At 39.5% G+C, this 22961-nt stretch overlaps 1 protein-coding gene across 5 annotated transcripts in view; it reads left to right on the forward strand.

The window, feature by feature from the left end:
* SYT16 (synaptotagmin 16) overlaps positions 1-22961 on the forward strand; it is a 259391-nt gene that overhangs the window by 207377 nt on the left and 29053 nt on the right. For all 5 annotated transcript variants that reach the window (XM_057544750.1, XM_028169216.2, XM_028169217.2 and 2 more), the window contains exons 3-4: positions 14959-15171; positions 20583-20839. In XM_057544750.1, coding sequence (XP_057400733.1) covers positions 14959-15171; positions 20583-20839 — 470 coding nt within the window. The remainder of the gene's footprint in view (positions 1-14958; positions 15172-20582; positions 20840-22961) is intronic.

The raw sequence follows: 22961 nt of genomic DNA on the forward strand, positions 1-22961 counted from the left end.
TTTGTCATATATGGCCTTTATTATGTTGAGGTAAGTTCCCTCTATGCCTACTTTCTGGAGGGTTTTTTTTTTTATCATAAATGGGTGTCGAATTTTGTTGAAAGCTTTTTCTGCATCTATTGAGATGATCATATGGTTTTTCTCCTTCAATTTGTTAATATGGTGTATCACGTTGATTGATTTGCGTATATTGAAGAATCCTTGCATTCCTGGGATAAACCCCACTTGATCATGGTGTATGATCCTTTTAATGTGCTGTTGGATTGTGTTTGCTAGTATTTTGTTGAGGATTTTTGCATCTATGTTCATCAGTGATATTGGCCTGTAGTTTTCTTTCTTTGTGGCATCTTTGTCTGGTTTTGGTATCAGGGTGATGGTGGCCTCGTAGAATGAGTTTGGGAGTGTTCCTCCCTCTGCAATATTTTGGAAGAGTTTGAGAAGGATAGGTGTTAGCTCTTCTCTAAATGTTTGATAGAATTCTCCTGTGAAGCCATCTGGTCCTGGGCTTTTGTTTGTTGGAAGATTTTTAATCACAGTCTCAATTTCAGTGCTTGTGATTGGTCTGTTCATATTTTCTATTTCTTCCAGGTTCAGTCTCGGCAGGTTGTGCATTTCTAAGAATCTGTCCATTTCTTCCAGGTTGTCCATTTTATTGGCATAGAGTTGCTTGTAGTAATCTCTCATGATCCTTTGTATTTCTGCAGTGTCGGTTGTTACTTCTCCTTTTTCATTTCTAATTCTGTTGATTTGAGTCTTCTCCCTTTTTTTCTTGATGAGTCTGGCTAATGGTTTATCAATTTTGTTTATCTTCTCAAAGAACCAGCTTTTAGTTTTATTGATCTTTGCTATTTTTTCCTTCATTTCTTTTTCATTTATTTCTGATCTGATCTTTATGATTTCTTTCCTTCTGCTAACTTTGGAGGTTTTGGTTCTTTTTTCTCTAATTGCTTTACATGTTAGGTTAGGTTGTTTATTTGAGATGTTTCTTGTTTCTTGAGGTAGGATTGTGTTGCTATAAACTTCCCTCTTAGAACTGCTTTTGCTGCATCCCATAGGTTTTGGGTCGTCATGTTTTCATTGTCATTTGTTTCTAGGTATTTTTTGATTTCTTCAGTGATCTCTTGGTTACTAAGTGGTATATTATTTAGCCTCCATGTGTTTGTATTTTTTACAGATTTTTTCCTGTAATTGATATCTAGTCTCATAGCATTGTGGTTGGAAAAGATACTTGATATGACTTCAATTTTCTTAAATTTACCAGCCCAAGATATGATCTATCCCAGAGGATGTTCCATGAGCACTTGAGAAGAAAGTGTATTCTGTTGTTTTGGGATGGTATGTCCTATAAATATCAATTAAGTCCATCTTATTTAATGTATCATTTAAAGCTTGTGTTTCCTTATTTATTTTCATTTTGGGTGATCTGTCCATTGGTGAAAGTGGGGTGTTAAAGTCCCCTACTATGATTGTGTTACTGTCGATTTCCCCTTTTATGGCTGTTAGCATTTGCCTTATGAATTCAGGTGCTCCTGTGTTGGGTGCATAAATATTTACAATTGTTATATCTTCTTCTTCGATTGATCCCTTGATCGTTATGTAGTGTCCTTCTTTGTCTCCTGTAATAGTCTTTATTTTAAAGTCTACTTTTTCTGATATGAGAATTGCTACTCCAGCTTTCTTTTGATTTCCATTTGCATGGAATATCTTTTTCCATCCCCTCACTTTCAATCTGTATGTGTCCCTAGGTCTGAAGTGGGTCTCTTATAGTCAACATATATACAGGTCTTGTTTTTGTATCCATTCAACCAGTCTATGTCTTTTGGTTGGAGCATTTAATCCATTTACATTTAAGGTAATTATCGATATGTATGTTCCTATTACCATTTTCTTAATTGTTTTGGGTTTGTTATTGTAGGTCTTTTCCTTCTCTTGTGTTTCCTGCCTAGAGAAGTTCCTTTAACATTTGTTGTAAAGCTGGTTTGGTAGTGCTGAATTCTCTGAGCTTTTGCTTGTCTGTAAAGGTTTTAATTTCTCCGTCAAATCTGAATGAGATCCTTGCTGGGTAGGGTAATCTTGGTTGTAGGTTTTTCCCTTTCATCACTTTAAATATGTCTTGTCACTCCCTTCTGGCTCGCAGAGTTTCTGCTGAAAGATCTGCTCTTAACCTTATGGGGATTCCCTTGTATGTTATTTGTTGTTTTTCCCTTGCTGCTTTTAATATTTTTTCTTTGTATTTAATTTTTGATAGTTTGATTAATATGTGTCCTGGCATCTGTCTCCTTGGATTTATCCTGTATGGGACTCTCTGTGCTTCCTGGACTTGATTGATTATTTCCTTTCCCATACTAAGGAAGTTTTCAACTATAATCTCTTCAAATATTTTCTGTCCCTTTCTTTTTCTCTTCTTCTTCTGAGACCCCTATAATTCGAATGTTGTTGCATTTAATGTTGTCACAGAGGTCTTTAAGACTGTCCTCAATTCTTTTCATTCTTTTTTCTTTCTTCTACTCTGTAGTAGTTATTTCCACTATTTTATCTTCCAGGTCACTTATCCGTTCTTCTGCCTCAGTTATTCTGCTATTGATTCCTTGTAGATAATTTTTTATTTCACTTATTGTGTTGTTCATCAGTGTTTGTTTGCTCTTTAGTTCTTCTAGGTCCTTGTTAAACGTTTCTTGTATTTTCTTCATTCTATTTCCAGGATTTTGGATCATCTTTCCTATCATTACTCTGAATTCTTTTTCAGGTAGACTACCTATTTCCTCTTCGTTTTGTTTGGTCTGGTTTGTTTTTACCTTGCTCTTTCATCTGCTGTGTGTTTCTCTATCTTCTCATTTTGCTTAACTTACTGTGTTTTGGGTCTCCTTTTCACAGGCTGCAGGTTCGTAGTTCCTGTTGTTTTTGGTGTCTGCCCCCAGTGGCTAAGGTTGGTCCAGTGGGTTGTGTAGGCTTCCTGGTGGAGGGAACTAGTGCCTGTGTTCTGGTGGTTGAGGCTGGATCTTGTCTTTCTGGTGGGCAGGATCATGTCCGGTGGTGTGTTTTGGGGCTCTGTGACCTTATTATGATTTTAGGCAGCCTCTCTGCTAATGTGTTGGGTTGAGTTCCTGTCTTGCTAGTTGTTTGGCATAGGGTGTCCAGCACTGTAGCTTGCTGGTTTTTGAGGGGAGCTGGGTCTTAGCATTGAGATGGAGATCTCTGGGAGAGCTTTTGCCATTTGATATTATGTGGAGCCGGGAGGTCTCTGGTGGACCAACGTCCTGAACTTGGCTCTCCCACCTCAGAGGCACAGGCCTGATACCCGGCCGGAGCACCAAGACCCTGTCAGCCACATGGCATTATATTGTTTCTCTGTCTTTTATCTTTTGCCTCTCTGAGCCACAACATTCTGTGGAATCCAGAATTATATTATCATAACCCAACTTCCCTTTGTTCAAGTGGAACGCATTGCAGTTCTCAGACGTCCCTTTTCCTTCGCTCTTTACTGTCAGGGTGATGTACTGGAAGTCTTTATTTCTTTCAGCTTGGGCCTCTCAGTGCCTCATTCTCCTTCCAGCCTGTTCTCATGCCTTTCTCATCACCTGCTGAGGCCTTTTTCTTTTCCTTTGTGCTTAGTCTAGTGTTACTTGCTCAAGGGTACTGAGTGCAGAGGCCTGGCACCAGGCACTTCAGAACAGAGTTCCTGGTGCCTGGATACAAGTCTTTTATCTGACATGTGTGTAAAAAGTTGCCCTCAGTCTATGTCTTGCCTTTTCATTTCTTAATATCTTCAACGAGGAAAAGTTTTAAATTTTGATGTCTAATTCAGCAGCTTTTTTTCTTATATGGTTCATGCTCTTATATATCTTAAGGTTGCAAAAATTTCTTCTATGTTTTTTCCCCAGGAGTTTTATAAAGTTTTACAATTTGATCTATGATTAATTTTTACACCCACACACATAGTGTGAGGTAAGGGTTGATGTTTCATATTAATATCAATTTTGCTCAAGCATTCTTTTTTGAAAAGACTTTAATTTCCCCGTTGAATTGCTTTGCCACCTTTGTATAAAAAATGGACCATATTTATGTGGTGCTATTTCTGGACTCACTTCTATTCTACTGATTTATTAGTTTACCTTTTTGCCAATAGCAAATTGTCCTGATTAGCGTATCTGTATCATAAGTCTTGAGAGCAGGTAAGTTGGTACTCCTACTTTGTTCTTTTTAAAAATTATTTTGAATATTCTTTTTTAAAAATAAATTTATTTATTCATTTATTTATTTTTGGCTGCATTGGGTCTTCATTGCTGCACGTGGGCTCCTTCTAGTTGCGGTGAGTGGGGGCCACTCCTCGCCACGGTGCGCAGGCGTCTCATTGTGGTGGGTTCTCTTGTTGCAGAGCATGGGCTCCAGGTGCATGGGCTTCAGTAGTTGTGGCACACAGGCTTCAGTAGTTGTGGCTTGCGGGCTCCGGAGCGCAGGCCCTGCAGTTTTGGCGTGCAGGCTTAGCTGCTCCGCAGCACGCGGGATCCTCCCGGAACAGGGCTTGAACACATGTCCCCTGCATTGACAGTCAGATTCCCAACCACTGCGCCACCAGGGAAGTCCCTATTTTGAATACTATAAGTCCTTTATTTCCTTATACAGTTTGGAGTCTGATTGTCAAATTTTACAAAATATCTGCTTGGATATTGATTTAGATTGCATTAAAACAATGGACTAATTTGGGGAAATTAATATCTTAACAATACTGAGACTTCTCTATTTTTTCTCAGAAATACTGCTTTTAGTGTGGTAGGTTTGAATGCCTCTTATTAAACTAACTCTTAAGTCTTAATGTATTTTCATCTTTTGAGAACAGAATTAAAATTTTAAAACTTTTCAATTTGTCATCAGAATATAGAAGTGTAATTGATTTTTATATAATGACTTTGCTAAATTCATTAAGTAGTCTCATCATTGATGTTAGCTATAGAGTTTTAGTAGCTTCCCCCTTTTTACAGATTGTTGAATATCCCTAGTAAGCTGAGATTTTTTTGTTTTATTTTAATCAGAAATTGATGTTGGATATTGTTAACTTTTTATGTGCCTGTTGAGATGATTTTTTTTTATTGTGTTAATTTGATGAATTATATCAATTGATTTTAGTATTTTAAACCGACTTTGCATTTCTAGGATAAACCTTATGTGGCCATAATGTATGATCCTTTTAATACATTACTGGATTTCATTTGTTAATGTTTTGCTAAGGATTTTTTGTAACTATGATATATGGGATATAGGTATATAATTTTCTATTTTTGTGATGTCATTGTCAGGTTTTTTTATTAGGATTATGCTGGCCTCATAAAATGGGTTGAGAAATGTTCTCTCTTCCTCTACTTTCTGTAAGAGTTATGTAGATATTGGTATTATTTGACATTCATAGAACTCTGTACCCCAAAACTGCAGAATGCTCTTTCTTTTCAAGTCCACATTATCACAGTGAACTATATGTTGAGTTATAATACAAATCTATATACTTACTGATTTTTTCTTAGTTGCTCTGTTAACTAACTGCAGAGAAGAGGGTGTTAAAATCTTCAGCTTTACTTTGAATTTGTCTGTTTCTCCTTTAAGTTCCATTAGTTTTTCCATCACGTATTTTGAAGCCCTGCTAATAGGTTCATACACACTTATAATTTTTATGTCTTGATGAGTTGATCACTTTATCATTATAAAATATCCTTCATCTTTGGTAAAACTCTTGTCTTGAAGTCTACTTTGGTATTAATACAACTGCATCAGCTTCTTTATGCTTACAGTTTGCCTAACTTATCTTTTTAATCCTTTTACTTTTAACCTGTCTGTGTATTTATATTTAAAGTGTGTCTCTTATGGTCATCACATAATTGGGTCTTGCTTGTTTATTCAGTTTGACAATCTTTACTTTCAAATTTGATATTTCATTTGCATTTAATGTCTGGAAATTATTGGGTTTAAGTATGTCATTTTGCTATCTGTTTTCTATTGATATTTGTTGCCTCTGATTTTCATCTTTTGTTGCTCTTACTGCTTTACTTTTGTGTTAATCACCTATTATTTTACTATTCAATTTAAATTCCTCTATTAAATTTTTAGCTCTACGTATTTGTATTTTCTTTTTTCATGGCTCTTCTAGGAATTACGTATACATGCTTAGTTTTTCATAGTCCACTTTGAGTTAGTATCGTACCACTTCACATCTACTCTTTGCTTTATGTCACAGCATTTACACCACTTTGCAACAGTATAAATCACTTACTTCCCCTCTCCTTTGTGTTATTCATAACTCATGTTTTACTTTTCCACACTTTATCAATCACCTGCCCCCATGCAATAGTATATATATACTTTCTTCAGTTATCTTTCAGAAGAAGTAAAAGAAGAAAACATCAAATATTTTTTGTACTCACATATTTACCTTTGCTATTATTGCTTTTCATTTCTTCCCTCAGATCTGAGATTCAGTTTGTTGCCAGTTCCCTTTCATTTGAAGAACTTCCTTTAACATTTCTTGAAATGCAGGTCTGATGAATTCTCTTTTCATTTATATAAAATTGTGGTTATTTTACATTCCTTTTTGAAGGATGATTTCTCTGGATATAGAATTCAGCATTGACAGTTTTTTTTTTTTTCTTTCAGTACTTAAACATGTCATTCTATTGTGTTCTGGCTTCCAATGTCTCTGAGAGAAGACAGTTTTCTTTGTATTATTATTTTCCTGTATGCAATGCATTTTTCCTTCTCTTCTTACTTTCAGGTATTTTGTTTAGTCTTTGATTTCCAGCTAGCTGATGGTGATGTGCCTAGCTGTGGAACTTTTGAACTAGGTTACTAAAATGTTTGAATCTGTACGTTGATTTTTCACCAAATTTGGGAGATTCTCAGCCATTATTTTTCAAATATCTTTCTTCCACATGAACTTAGCTCAAACACTTGGCTAAAACCTGAACTATGAAAGCATGGGGGAGAGTCCTTTTGTTTTGTTCTTTCCTCCTTGGACTCCAGTTACACATATTTCAGACAACTTGATGTGTTATCCTTGTTCACTGAGGTTTTGTTTATTTTCTTTCCAAAGGTTTTATGTTCTTCAGATTGATTACTTTTTACTGAGCTCCTTCGAAGTTCATGGCCATCTCCAATCTGCTAAAAAACCAATTGGCTGAATTTTTTAACTTCGAAGATTTTATTGTCAATTCTAAGTTTATTTAGTTTTTTAAATATTATTTTCATTTCTCTACTGAAATTATCCTTATTTATATTCATTATGATCACCTTTTCCTTTGATTATTTGAACTTATTTATAATAGGTACTTTAAAGATGTTGTCTTCTGCATCCAACATCTGAGTCATCGTGGGGCTAGTTTCAATTGAATGCTTCTTTTCCTTGATGATTCACATTTTTCTTGTTTCTTTGAATGTCTAGTGACTTTTGATTGTGCACTGGACATTATGGATGAAATGTTGCAAAAGTAATGGATTCTTTCATCTTCCTATAAAGAATATTGCTTTTTGTTTTAGCCCACAGTGAAATTACTAGTTGATTCCTTTGACTATATTGGTTTTATAGTTTGTTATGCTGGGCTTATTTCAGTTTTACTCTTAGTCTTATTTCTAATGTTGGCCCTTCTAAAGTTTTAATGGAAAACCTGGGGTGTCTTCCAAGCCCCTCTACCTTGGCCAGATTCAATCTCCTAACTCAGTCTCTACTGAGGTAGGCTTAAACCAAAATGTCTAATCAAATTTTTAGCCCTCTAGCTGCTACTTTTTCTAGGTTTCTTGGACTCTTCCCCCATGCTTTCATAGTTCAGGTTTTAGCCAAGTGTTTGAGCTAAGTTCATATGCAGATTTTGGGGCTCCCTCTCTGTGGTTTCCTCTTTTCTGGGGTTTCCTTCTCCATTTCCAGCTGCTCTGATTGCCTTGAATTCTGTCCTCTGACACCTCGAGTCAATAAGGCTTGTGATTTCTGCCTGAGTCCTTGATGCCCTGTGCCTCATAGACTTAGGAATACTTTCAGCAGAAAAGTAGTATAACCATGGACCTCATCCAGTGAAATTTCCTTCTTTAAAAAAATTAGATCCCCTCCAGTTTCTGCCTGCTCCTGCTCACTCTCTATGCCTTCAAATAGTTGGTTTAAATTTTTTTCATGAATTCATAATTGTTGTTAGGTTAGTTCAAATCTCTTACTCTGCTGTTATCATAATTGGAATCCTCAATATTGTAACTTACTTTTCCCTAGTGTAGTGATCTTTATGTTATGAATTCTAGTAAAATATTTTCTATTTGACTAGCTCATATTTAACTATTACAAGTGCTGTCTCTTTGTTCATATATGAAATAGAGTTGTCAAAACATCTCATACAAAGTGTAAGGTGACAAAACAAGTGTGCATCGGAGAACCAGATTGTAATCCTTCCTCTGCCACTAACTAGCTACTTGACACATAGGTATGTGCCTTAAGTAGTCTCAGCCTTAGTTTCTATTCTGTAGAATGAGGGAGTTGGGTTATATCAATGTTTTTCAAACTTAAAAAAAAAGTCAGGACTCTTATTTTTTTCCCAACAGAATCTTATAAAAATATAAACTGTCTTAAAGCAAAACAGCCCTGATTGTACAGGGTGTATAGCTCAACCTGCTCAGTGCAACTACCCACATCTCCACTTTTACTGTGGGTGGCATTGAAGCTCCTTTGTGGAAACCCAGACCTCCACAAAGCATAGTCTGAAAAAAATCAAGGCTGATGATTTATAAAAATCTTTTCCTGTCCTGCCTGAGTCCAAGAATGGCTGGATTATGCATCTAAAAATGTGACCATTTTTTTTTAGGATCTGACAGGGGCAGTTGTCAACCTTTGACCCTCCCTTTTGCTTTTTCACTTTAACCAACTTTTTTTTTTTTTAACGTCTTTATTGGAGTGTAATTGCTTTACAATGGTGTGTTAGTTCCTGCTGTATAACAAAGTGAATCAGCTATATATATATACATATATCCCCATATCTCCTCCCTCTTGTGTCTCCCTCCCACCCTCCCTATCCCACCCTAACCAACTTCTCGTTCTTATTTCTATCCTTATCCAATCACCCTAGGCAGACATTTGCCGTGGGTATTTGAGAAATCTGGTATATTAGGGATTCCTGCGATTGTAGCTAAAAGTGGCACCCAGGTACCGTACCACCGAGCACAACCCACCCCCGCCTGTCTCTACAACCCATCTATAAGATATGAGCAGTACTTCCCTCCACCTAATTGCTCCTGTGTGGGTGGGAAGGAATTAATAAGCTTGGATCTTCACTGATCATGTATAAAGTCTTTCTCTGTCTGTAAAATAGCAGCAGTCAGGCTTAAGAAATCCTCTCTTTGCATCACCAGTTGGTGGTTTTGTTGCCTTAAAAGAAGCAACAAAATGAGCAGGTGTTGAGCACTGCCCACATCCAGACAGCATTGCCAACTCTTACAGAGCGCTCCACCTCTAGGCTTGGAAAAAAGTATAGTGAGGGAAGGAAGGTGATACAACCCACATTTTCAGCTTAATTTTCTCCTATTCCAGCCCTTGTTTCTTTCATACTTTCCCTACAGCAGCTCTAATGATGAGTTTTCAAGTCAGACCCTGCAAGAACAGGCATTCTTCCCTTTGCATGTAAATGCGAGGCTTCCTAGAAGGGTTTCCACATAGGGCACTGCCATGATGAGGAGTAATAATAATCGTTAACATTTTTAGCATATCATATGTCAGGCATATGCTAAGTACCTTTACGTGGTTTATCCTATTTAGTCCTCTCAACAACTTTAAGAAATAAGGAATATCAAAATAAGGACCCTGAAGTTCAGAAAGATTAAGGAACTTGCTTAGATCTCAGACCAGCAAATGGAAGATCCCAGATTCAAACTGAGGTAGCTTGACTCCAGATTCTGCACTCTTTTTTTTTTTTTTTTTTAATTTATTTATTTATGGCTGTGTTGGGTCTTCGTTTCTGTGCGAGGGCTTTCTCTAGTTGCGGCAAGTGTGGGCCACTGTTCATCGCGGTGCGCGGGCCTCTCACTATCGTGGGCTCTCCTGTTGTGGAGCACAGGCTCCAGACGCGCAGGCTCAGTAGTTGTGGCTCACGGGCCTAGTTGCTCCGCGGCATGTGGGATCTTCCCAGACCAGGGCTCGAACCCGTGTCCCCTGCATTGGCAGGCAGATTCTCAACCACTGCGCCACCAGGGAAGCCCCAGATTCTGCACTCTTAACCACCCTAGCCTTCACTGATGTTAGACTGACAGGCAGTTTCTGTGGCACTGGGGCCCCGCCTTCCTTCTCTTAATTGTGGAAGATGAAGATGGCATTTCCTCTGCCCCTCTTTACCAGAAAAAAAAAATTCACTAAAAATCAGAGGGAGGCATATTCCGATGGCACTGCTGTAGAGACTCGATATTGTTGGGTCTACAGATAACTCTCCTTTTCTGTCAAAGTCATGAACTTCCTGCCAGTGCAAGAAGCCCACAGTGGCAACTCAGTAGTGTGTGAACAGAGGGGTGGAGCTGGGTGGCCATGCATCAGAAAGACTGTAGAAGAGTCTGACTTCTCTTTGGTGGTAGATACCGAGGGGGTGTCTAAGATCTCCTGCATTCTGTGACTGAGTGAAATGGACAATCTCAACTTCAAGATGTATTCACATCCATGGCATTTGTGCAACTTTTTCTCTGTTGTTTTAGCAAGCTAATTAGATAAAGAGGTGAAGATTTTATTACAAATTTCCATCATGCTCTTTCCCAAGTGCATATCTTGAAAGGGGTTTGAACTTGGTATTTATACAGTGTTTCAGAAAGTAACTATCATATGTAAAGTAACTATCTTATGTCTGAAATAAGTGCTACAACTTAGATGAGACTTTGTGATTTCAAAGATTTACGTTGAATGAAATCCAGATCAGCTCAGCTATTTAGTTGTTGACACAGACTCTTACAAGGCAAGTAGCAGCTGGGATCTTTCAAAAAGGTAAGAGTCAAAATTTAAATTTGAGAAAATAACCGACCAGTGAGAGAGCTTGGAAAATAATGTGGTGAAACCATTGGCCTGGAAACCTGGAGACCTCCATTTGGTCCTGGCTTGGTATAACCATGGGCAAATCAGTTTGCCTCTTTGGGCTTTGGTTTCTTTTTGTGAAAATGAGGGAACAGATAGATGCTCATGAAAATCCTTTCTAGCCCAACTTATGTGATTTTATCGTCTTAGTGACCAAACACATTTGTATAGATTTTAACCTGGATTTTTTTCCTTGAAGAAGCAGATGGTAGAGGGAGCATAATGTAGTCATTAATAATATTGACTTTGGAGCAAGACCACCTGGGTTTGAACCTTGGTTCCACTATTTATTAACTGTTATGACTGTGGCAAATTACTAACCTCATGGTGCCTCGGTTTCCCCATCCACAGAATGGGGATAATAAAGTATTGACTTCACTGGGTTATTGTAAGGAGTAAATAAGTTATCATATGTAAGATTCTAGAACAGTGCCTGGAACATGATAAATGCTTTATATGGGATTGCTTTTATTGTTATAATAGCACCACTATTGATTTCTGTTGCTGCTCAGAGGTTTTTAGGAGAGATGGTAGGTTTCCTTTTTATTGTTCTTTTTTTTTTTTTCACACACACACACACACTGTATTTTATTTTTACAAGAGATAAATAGACTGACACCAAGCATTGTACATGGTAGGTTTCCTTTTTAAACAGAGAATTCCCTGAGATCCTTGGGGACTGAGGCTTAGCATAGCATGTACAGTTGCATTTATAATCCCACGAGGAGCAATGGGCCAGTTATACTGCAGCCTGAGCGTGTTCACTCTCACATGGACTGACCCTTCTTCCCACTGCTCTTCTCTTCTCACAAAGGAATCAACCTCCTGGCAGATTTCAGGGTGGAAATGGCAGAACCCTCTCTCACCTCACTCTGAAAAGTAAGCTAGATATGGCTCTAGTGTCCTGATACAATGATGTTTGATGATACGTGCGGTGACTAAGAACAGAGGTTCTGTGTTCAAGTCCCAGCTTTGTTACTTTGCTAACTTTGTTGCCTAGGGCAAGTCACTTAACCTCTCCATGCCTCTGTTTCCTGTCTCTAAAATGGGAATAATAATAATCATCCCTACTTCATGGTGTTGCTGTGATGATTAAATGGGATAATATATGCAAAGTCCCCAGAAGGTGCCTGGCATATAGTATATGTTTAGTAAATGGGAAGCATTATAATTACTGTTATGATTCTTATATCGAATGAGGAGAATCTGTGCTCTGTGGATGATCAGTGACTCACTGAAAAAAAATCAAGGACCACATACTGGTAAATTAATGAATTCTAGTTCCTGATTTTATACATGAGGAAATACCCATGGACTAACTCACTTAATTTAAAATTGATGACTTTTGACTATCTACATTTTTTAAAACTGGCCTAGTAATACAAATGGATTGGAATATCAGAGTTGGAAAAAGTGCCAATGGATGTCTAATCCAGCCACTTCACCAATGCATGTATCTCCCTGACTACCTCCCAGGTGCTTAGCTGGTCCTATACTCTAAAGGTGGAGAGAGTTTAGTTTTGGTCCTGTTCGTCTCTGGGTATCTTCCATACGTGATGGTCCATCCCATGCCAGAGCCTATGCCCAGCACGCTGAGACGCAAGGAGACTGTCCATTGTAAAGGTGTTCTGTTGAGACGGCAATGGAATCTTTTCTAACACTTAGCTTTTCAGGTCCTACTGTGGGGCTGGTCACAGCCAACCATAGAACTGGGTGAGCTGGAAACAATATTATGCTCTTATGTTCATGGATCTGCTGCTCCATAAAAGAGAGAAACAGATTGAATGTTGGTGCCTGTCAGGTAGAAAGTTTGGAGTCGGAGAATTTAGATCTAGAAAAGACCTGGGAAATTATCCAGACATTAAAAGTGAAGATATTTCTTCCACAAATGAAGAAACAGGGTCAGAGAGGTTAAGAGACTTGGCCACATAGACTCAGCTAGCTAATGTGAGCACAGAGAATAAGAGTTCTTTCTGCCATCTCCCTCCCATTCTCTAGCAGAGTGATTAGAAACGTGGTCTCTAGAGACAGGCTGACTTGATTCAAATCTTGATTCTTCCCCTTCCTGGCAGTACGATCTTCAGCCAGCTGTAGACTTTTCTCTGCCTCAATTTTCGTACTTGGAAAATGGGAACAGTAACAGGGGTTTTGTGTGAGATATGTATAAGGCGCTTAGGACAGCCCCTGGCACGTGAAAAGCATTCAGTCCATTATAATTACTAATTTCCAAAGAGCCTCAGGAAAATCAACTCTTAAGCCAGAGAATAAATGTTTTGGCCAGGCTGGTGTTTAAAGTATTTTCTCTCACTTAAAATATTGCTTTTTAATTTCTTCTTAGCCTCTGATTCAGAAGTGATCTTCAGGACCCATCTGTGAATCAACAACCATATCCTTCCCAGGAACCACTGTGTGACTTTTGGATGGAAAGAGGGAATCTTTAACAAATAATTCCCCATTATTTATCGTTTCCAAATCGCATTCAGCAAATGTTTACAGAGTAGCCTGCCACGCACCTGGCACAGAGAGAGTGCCTGGAGGGATGCAAAGGTGGGCAGTCTGACGTGCCCCTTACCTTCAGGGTGTGTACAGGTCAGGTGGAATGGTCGGCAGTTAAATAGGTAATTCTGCCACAGAGCTGGAGGGAGCACGGACCGGGCAGGACAGAGAGTGATTTTACAGCATGTGGAAGGAGCCTTAAATCCCTAAGCTTGATTTAAGGGGTCAAGGAAGGACTCTCTGGAAGAAATGATGTCTATGCTGAGACCTGAATGGTGAGCTAGATTCTTGACTAGTCTAGACGGGGCTGGAAAAGCATATTCCAGGCACAGGAAACCATGTGTGAGTGTTGCTGGGGTTGGGGGGGGGGCGGGGGCAGCGCTCAGGGTTTTGGGAGAAAATACTGGCTATTCACCAATCTATTCAACATTTAACAAGTGTTTATTAAGTACTTACTGTGCAGCAGGCATTGTTTTACATACTACAGAGACATCAGTTAACAAAACAGGTGATGTCTTTATTTTCATGGAAGTTGTGGGGGAGAAGAAAGAAAGAAAGAAAGATGGTAAGTACTGGGAACAGAGCTGCTTAAGGTAGGAGGATGATCAGAGAAGTGTTTAGGATGAAGTGACAGTCAAGCTGAGACCTCAGTGGTGAGAGGGGCCGGCCAGGTAAACACCTGCGGGAGGCAGGGTTTCAGGTGGAAGGAACAACACAGGCAAGGGCACAAATGATCATGATCACGGCCTGCTGGAGAAACAAAGAGGACAGAGCAGTGTGCTGGGGTGGGAAAAGTGGTACGAATAATTTAAAGGGTGTTTGGGTTGAGTCATTGGTGCTGAGAAAGGCATTTCTAGCATAAACTTGTTATGTATTAATTTTTTAAACCCATACAGTGTGGTGTCACTTGTCAAAACTGGAAGTTTTGGGAAGGAAGATCTCAGTTGCTAATATCTCTTCTCTGAACTGGGGCTTGGCTCTGTATGTTTTAATAACTGAGATGAGGCGAAGAGAGTATTTTCCGTCATCATTGACTAGAACTACACATAAGGCGCATGTGCAGATTGCTGTCCTGTTCACAGTCATGAGCACATGCCAGCAACATAACAAATCAGCAGGATGCCCAGCTCAACAAGAGGACTCATTATGTTAGTTAGGGGTGTCCCAGCGGTTTCTCTTGGTTCTAGCCGTGTACTTCTAATTACCCTCCTGAGCTTGCTTTTCCTGTTTCATTCCTGTGGACTCACATTTGTGTTTCAAAAGTGCTTTGAATTCTCTCTACCCAGGTTCAGTCTGCTTTGATCCAGACTGATTGGCCATGTTCTTCTATTTCTCCGGATTATCTCTCTCTGTTTTCTCATGGGCCCCATAGGAGACTCATTGCTCTTGTTTGCTTCCAGTTAACAACTTTGGAGATGATGAGGAGCTGCCCACATCTTCTGACAGCGATGAGGAGGTTATCAAACAGTTTGAGATTTCTGTGTCCCGGTCCCAGAGTTATCGCTCAGGAGCATCTCAGAGAGGAAAGCAGACAGGACTGGAGCGTAAACCAAAACCCAGCCGCTGGCTTTCCACCCACGAAGAGGCCAGCACAGAAGTGTCTGCCTGCGCAGGTATTTGCATCAAACCTTTCCTTTATCTAGACCAGGGATGTCTAATGGTAAGAATGTTTTTGAGTCACTGCACTTGCATCTAAGAGTCCAGAGAGGAAAAAGAAAAATAGGGCAGGACCCGGAGGCTGGGACAGGGCAGAAGGGCTGCTTCAAACCTCACAAGCAGCCTCATGCAGAGAGAAAGGATCAGAAGTGCCAAAGTCTTGACCCCCACTTGTGGGATCCCTTCCTTTCTCGTAGGTTACCGCTTTGTACATTTTGAACACTAATGACTATAACGGTATTCACCAAGCTTTATAAAATCTTGTTCCCTTCTGACAAGGACAGAAATCTTACATAGCTGACTGCTGACATTGCACTTCTGTGCCTTTCCTCCCATTTGGAAACGTAGAGTCTATTTTCCATATATCTATGTAACCTCAGATTTTTGAAGCCTTACTTTCAATAGTTTGTAATATTAAAACAGTAGGTGTGTTTTATCTTCCAAATAAAAATATGTGTTATAAGAATATTAAATAACCTTTTTCAAACAGCACATGGGGTGGGATAGGGAGGGTGGGAGGGAGACGCAAGAGGGAGGAGATATGGGGATATATGTATATGTATAACTGATTCACTTTGTTATAAAGCAGAAACTAACACACCATTGTAAAGCAATTATACTCCAATAAAGATGTTAAAAAAAATAAATAAATATTAAAAAAAAAAAACCCAAAACACAACACATGCCCGGCACACCCTCCCTCATTCCCTGTAGTTTCTGGACCCCAGCCCGTGTGAGAATTCATGGGTCAGAGCAGGTTTTACGCCAGCCTCCATCTTCATAGTAAGTTTACCTTTCACAAAGGGAGAGGAGGCCACTCAGAGGTAGGGTGAGCACAGCCTGTGACTGCGGATAGGCCTTGTCAAGGGTCCTTCTCCCTCCCCACCGTGCACACAGAAGAACCTAGGAAAAGAACAGTATGATATTTCTTAGTGCTTTCCCCAGCGAAGGTCAAGCATCTCTCCGACTCCTTTATGTCCAGAACCCTGAATAGGCACAGGACATTGGAACAGGGAAGGGTCTGTGAAGTGTATTTGGTAAAAAGCCAGAGAAAATGTCATACTGTCCACTGTAGTGACCTGGTCTAAATGACCTGGGTTCTCTAATCTTCTCCTTCTTTCCATTGGGCCTGTGGTCCGTCCAACCAATGGGGGCTTAGTTGATCTACCTTGTTTATCAACACTTAGTAGTAGAAAGACAAAAAGGAGAGCTCAGAATTGAGAGAAGATAACAGAGAAGAAATTTCTGATTTGGTGATGTGGATGAGGCAGGCAGAAAAAGAACAAAGGGGAAAAAAAGGAAAATTAACAAAAAGGACCCTATTTTTCAGCAGGACTATAATAATTTGCTGACCATCATGTAATTTTACTTATTGGCATGGGCGACGTAACATTTTATTGCTCTTCTTTTTAGCCCCAGGTAAGCCAGGAGATAAACTCCCGATGTAACCAAAGCATAGTAGCAGTAGCTAATGGCCCTCTGTCATCCCCTCACCCCCTCTCCTGTTTTCTTTCTCTGCTGTTACACCACAGCATTCCTCTCTCTCCACTGAGAGGGCAAATGTTAGCTAATGAAAGTTAATAGCAGTTGATCCCCTACGAGTAGCTTGTTTAATTCTAAAGCTAATGGCCCCATTTCCCAGAAGCCCAAGTGTCTAGATTTTGATTTATACAAATGGCTGCTGTTCTGAGAGTTCTGACAAACACTCTAGCCCTCACCCTTCCTGGAATTAGCAACAACTTTTGTCATTACTGGTGCAGTTCTGAATTTTTTGACAGATGGTGATAGAAAGGCTAAATTTTTCTCTATCGGACGGAGGAAAAAGTCCACTACATTAAATGAATTACCTGTAGATTTTGAAGAAAATCATCAGGATTTTCATAGGAATGATTAACTGTGTGCTAAATTTTAGGTTATCAAATGCCATGGAAATGTTAATATAATTTTTATTGCATGATTTTTTTTTCAGTGTCCTTTTTTTTTTGTTCATCTTTAGATCAATGAATTTGCATCAGCAGTAAAGAATAAGGAAAAGATTAAGCATGAACCCCAGAGAGGATTTGTTTTCTGGTGCCAATTCTCTATCTATTTAGCTATTTTTCCCTCTACCTTAAATACAATTTTCTAAGATCAAATTTAATTGTAGACAATTCTTTCACTTAAAAAATGCATTCAAAATGTTGGACCAGTGAAATTCAAGGTCCAAACCCATGTAAAAAATCTTCATATTCCAGGCAACTTCTCTCCTGTCTCACATATCTGATTTAGTGTTATTGTGCATTAATTGTCCCTGTATTCCTGATAATGTCAAAGAGGGTTTGAGCCAAGTGATCTGAATCAGAAGTTGTGCATGAGGTCTTTATGCACGAAAGGTGGGCTGCAGAATAATAGCCCACGTATTGGGCTTTTTGTTTGTTTGTTTTGAGCAAAGCCTTATTTTTGCTTGTGAAATATTTAGTTCTTAGGGTGTTTCATACAAGCTAGTCATTACCTTCCTGGTGTCATTTAAAACAGGTCAATTATCCCTAGAGTCTGTGCTCACTTTTGTTTAGGATGGTGTATCAAGCAAGATTTTATGGTGTATCAAGCAAGATTGTATCAATCAGATATGAAGGGGATTTCAGGGTGAGATATATATATTTCAAGAGATTTATTGCAAAGAAGTGACTTATGTGATTGTAGGGGCTGTGTAGGCCACTGGAATACACAGCTCTGAAATCCACAGGACAGGCTGCTGGGAAGGATAGGCTGAAACTCTCAGGAAGGAGCTGAAGCTTCAGTCCATAGATGAAATTGCTTCTCCTCCAGGGATGCCTCAGTTCTCCTCTTAAGGCCTTTCAATGGACTGATTATGTAGTATAATCCCCTCTACTGAAAGTCATTTGCTTAAGGGCTTTAATTACACCTACAACATGCCTTCACAGTAACTCCTAAATTACTGTTTGATTGAACAATTGAGGCCTATAGCCAAGTTGACACATAAAACTGACCATCACAGATGGTTAGCTAAAGTATTGGTATATGGGTGACGGAGGGAGGGGTCTGGGAGTAGAAAGAAAATAATTGGATAATAGGTTTACTCTCCATCAAAATGGGATATGAACTAAAAAAGTTCCTCTGCTAAAATAAATATGGTTGATGTGACATAATTATGCCCTATAATTTCTAAGAAGCCAGGATACATTTCTCGACAACAGGCAATTACTTTTCCGTATGTGTTTAAGGTGACATAACCTTCTTTAACTTAAAGCACAGGAAGACTGCTTTATGTAACAGTGAATCACCTTTCCCCTTACCCCTCCTTGCAACTTGTCCCCCAGATTTGCCTTTCTAATTCACTCCTTGCTTGTCTGTCAAGGAAAATGGTTTGTTACATTAATATAGTTCTTATGTTTTTCAGTTATGAATAGCTTTTCAAGGCTTTAATGTAGCTTTTGAAAATTCCATTATTACTGATCTAAGTATTATCACCGTAGGAGTTGAAGTCATGAGACAATTTTATGGGGGTAATTTCTTGGCAAAGTTAGATTTTGTGCTGAGATCCTGCTGGGTGCTACACACGTTGATGGATGACCCACTGTTTAACAGGACATTTTAGTGTTCATGTATGTGAGGAATGGATGGGCTAATTAGAGCCTGAGAAGAAAATTCTGCTTTGTGTTATGGGGTTTTTGCATATGGAATATCCCTTGTTCTGTCATTTTCTGTGGCCTTTTTAAAGGGTGTTTGCCAAATAACGGAAAATGTGAATGTAAAGATGTTAGGTGCCCTATGACAGAGCTTCCAAGAGGCCTGAAGTGAATTATTAAGAATAACAGGGCAGATGGGGAACACCTCAGTGGCTTGCCATGGTTGGGCAAAATCCCAAATCAGGAGTCTGAAGTTGTGCCCTGAAAACCAAGTCTTCCCAAAGATGTTTTTATATGGTCTGCATAGGGTGATAGCGTATTTTAAAATTTGGGTGTTTATTGTAGGTGGGTCATATATTGTCTGCTAAACCACTGTCACCACCACTCCATATTGCTGCACACCTGGCTGTTTCAAATATTTTTTATCTGCCTAGCCTTTAAAGTTATTTGAGATTTAGTAAAACCCACTGGAGGATAAAGACTATGCAGTATATAGATGTGGCTTAGCGCCTTCAAGGACGTTATGTTTTAGCTCAGATTTTAAGACCAACTATGGGAGCAATTGCTATCATACAGTGTGTAAATAAGAGCTGAATTTACCGTATATACTTTGTCATCCTCACTAATCCTGTCTATATCTCTAATTTTCTATCATCCTGGGATGGGGCCCACTGGAGAAGAGTAGAGGCCCAAGAGATAAGACATCCTTGGCTACTTTCTGGATGTGGAAGCAAGTTAGGGTGAAAGCTGTTGCTTAGGGAGACCCTGTCAGTGTTTCCTTATTCTCTGAGGATAACCTGGACGCTGAGGAAGAGGAAGGGGATGAACAGAGAGAGAATAGGATGACACGAAGCCTGAGAAAGACACTGAGCCTGAAGGAGTCAGGGAAGATTCAGGAGTTGTCGGGGCTTTGGATGGATAGGAAGGAAAGGGCAGGAGGGAGGGCTTGAGGACCGCTGTGAACCAAAATACACAACTAACATTTTCATGGACCTGTGAGACCACAGGTGTCTGTGAGTTGGGAGGTGGTAGCAAATGGGATTTGCTGGGTTGGTTGAGGCCAGACAGGTAAGCAAGGCTAATATTTATGGGAGGGCTGGTGGTTGCCAGGCAGATATTATTTCATGTGTCCACAATGACTCTCTGATGGCTTTTATCATCATTTTATAGATAAGAAAACAAAGGTTAAGGCAGTTCCAATGTTGTTCAAGTTCTTAATGCAGAGCTAGGATTTAAACTCAGATCATATGAATCCAAGTCCAGTGTTCTTTCCATGGATTAAGTAGAGAACTTTTTGCTTGAGAGAACCACTGAAGCCTTTTGAGCAGAGGGTGATATGGTGAACGTGGAAGAGAGAAAGAAGAATGGTAAAGCCAGGAAAACATATGATCTCTATAGCTGATTACTATTCTTGCTTTCTAGGTTCATCCCGAAGGTCTTGTGGTCATTAGCTCCAACCAGATGCTAATGTGTTTATTTTATCCACATAATACTCATCCTTTATACTCATATTATTGTAAAGCATTAAACCTTCTTTTACCCTACATAATGAACTAATGGGTTTCGATTTTATGGACCAAATTTATCTACCATATAGATGAAAGTATGTTTCTGCAGGTGTTGTTTAGTGAGTTTGTTTTTGCAGACTTGATTGGTGTAGTTGCTACCGCTCATTTTCTCTAGATAAAAAGGTGAAACATGATAATATATTTGAAAGAGTTTCCTTTTTGCAAATTTAGGTTTGGATGGAGCCAGCCAACTGACTTATTCTGAGAATCTGCCTTATGGTGAAGGTGACCCCATCTCTGCCCTCTCACAGTCCCCTTGTGAGGTGGGGGACACCAGGCACCACGGCACACCTCGCCAAGAGACCAGCGCGGCCCGCAGCCTCAGCCGGCAGTGCACACAGGGCAGCTTGGAGATGGAGACAGCTTTTAATAACCGGAGATTTGAAGATTCCTATGCCGCTGGCAGCTCCTCCGTCTGGAGTCCAGAGGCAAGTTGTTTGTTTTCCATTTTTTTCTTGCTTGAGTATTGTGTGCTCTCTGGTTGGTCGTTCTCCTTCCCCTCCCCTCTCCCTTCCCCCTTTTCCTTCCTCCCCCTTCTTTCTCTCCTCCTCCATCCCTCAAGAAAAAATTTCTCCAAGAAGGAAGCATTGCTTTGAAGAACAAACACCTTAAGAGCCTTTAATGGAAATATATTTTTTGTTCAGATGACCAAGGCCCAACCCTTATGTGTGCCAATCAAAGAATCATATATAAGTGGAATCTATCAAAATGGAAAAGTAAAAAGAAGCATTGTGGCAGAATGAACCCAGCAACAATCAGGCTTCTTTTTTTATATAATGGGTTTTTAGTTCTTTAGGGAGACTGGATTATTTCCTTCATGGTTTCAATTAAATGGAGTTTATTTTTATTTATGCCAGATCTTGAGTTATGATTCTTTGAATGTGAGAATTATTTGAAAATGAAACTAAAATACAATGCCCCTGCAAATGAAATTATACAAGATATTATGAGGAAGATCTTGCAGTATGAGCATATTTGTTAGCTCCGAACTGAATTGAAGATCTAGGCGATGGCATTAGTCTATCATGACCCTCTGGCCATTGACTTTGCTTTTTGGATAAATCTCTGATAAAAGATGCGTCGTCTAAATTTCTCTTTCAATTGAAACTTACTCCCGAATATGCCTAAACATCCAGAAGTATGACTGGAGGTGATGATGATAGAAACTACCATTTTTGAGCAATTACTATGTGTCAGGCACCGTGATAAGAATTTACAAACATTGTTTTATCTTACAGGCACTTATGGTTATTCTTTATTAGCTAGACCCCTCTGATTATGATTCTATGACATGAAGAGCTATTAAATAATGGTGTCTAATACCTACTTTGAAATTAATTTTGCTGAAATAAGTCATGTAACTATATGAAACTTTAATTTGTGCGAATAGAGGAAGGAGAAGGGTGGATGGATTTTGTTAGCATCAGTCTGACTGAGAAAATAAACAGAATGAATCTCTTACTAGGACCTGGACTGTCATAAACACCAAATGCTCAAATGCTTCTCCAAATCAGGGAGAAGAAGAATAATCACAGATAGTTATGTTTCACAGCCTGACTGCTGAGGCACTGGGGCATGTAGAGAGAGCCTAAGGAGATGGCACAGGTGCATGTGCGCCTGGGTGTCGTGTTACTGCTGAGGACCGGAGACGGCGACACAGATACGTGGTTTGTGGCCGGTTAAAAGCAAACCTTCATACAGAGACCCTCAAAGCTATCAACCTTATACGTTTTGTAAAAAAAATTGTGCCTCCCTACCAGTTTACTGCCAAGAGTCATATCACATCCCACACACTAACATTTAATGTTTAAAAATACTATTCTTTTTGGCTCTCTCGCCACAAAAGCAAAACAGAACTGTTTACCTGCCTATTGACAGTCTCTCCCCTTGATAACTGTACCATTAGCCTTGGAATTGCTTTCTCCAGGTAACCTCCCATTTGCCTGCCTCGTGGAGCTTTAGTAGAAGATTTGGTGTTGAGGGCACTAAATGTTCTCAGACTCCAAAAATACCCAGACATCTCTGTGTGCTCCATTCAACCTCCTCTCTATTTTGAGACAAAAACTGTAATTTGGTGCTCCTACAGTAGAACCTCAGATGCAGCTCGGAGGCCGTTCCCGTAAATGCCTGCTTTGCAGGCTTAGCTCGCCTTTTAAGAATTGATTTATTTGCCTCTTAGCTGTATTAAGAAGCCTGTCTTCCCCTGTGTATCTGGCATCGGGAACACACTGTGGGTCTGTTTACTTTGGGCCACACAGATGACATCAACACTATCTTGCTAAAACAGAAAGCCTTTCAGTTTGATAGAAAATCTTTATATCTTCATGGGTTTTGACAATGTGGCACAAGTATTCCCATCTTAAAGAAAAACCCAGGATACGAGAGCTAAAGGAATCATTTATTTTGCCTCAGAAGGGAACTGGTCATGCCGTGTGACTACCTGTTAGGCTGATGGGTTTGCAAGCACTGCTCTTCTCTGCTGGAGAAGGCTGTCGACTTTTTCCTGCAGACCTAAGGCTTGGCAGGGAAGACGATGGGAGGGTGGCTGGT

Source organism: Balaenoptera acutorostrata, chromosome 3 (genome assembly GCF_949987535.1).
Source record: "Balaenoptera acutorostrata chromosome 3, mBalAcu1.1, whole genome shotgun sequence".
In the NCBI taxonomy this organism is placed as follows: Eukaryota; Metazoa; Chordata; class Mammalia; order Artiodactyla; family Balaenopteridae; genus Balaenoptera; species Balaenoptera acutorostrata.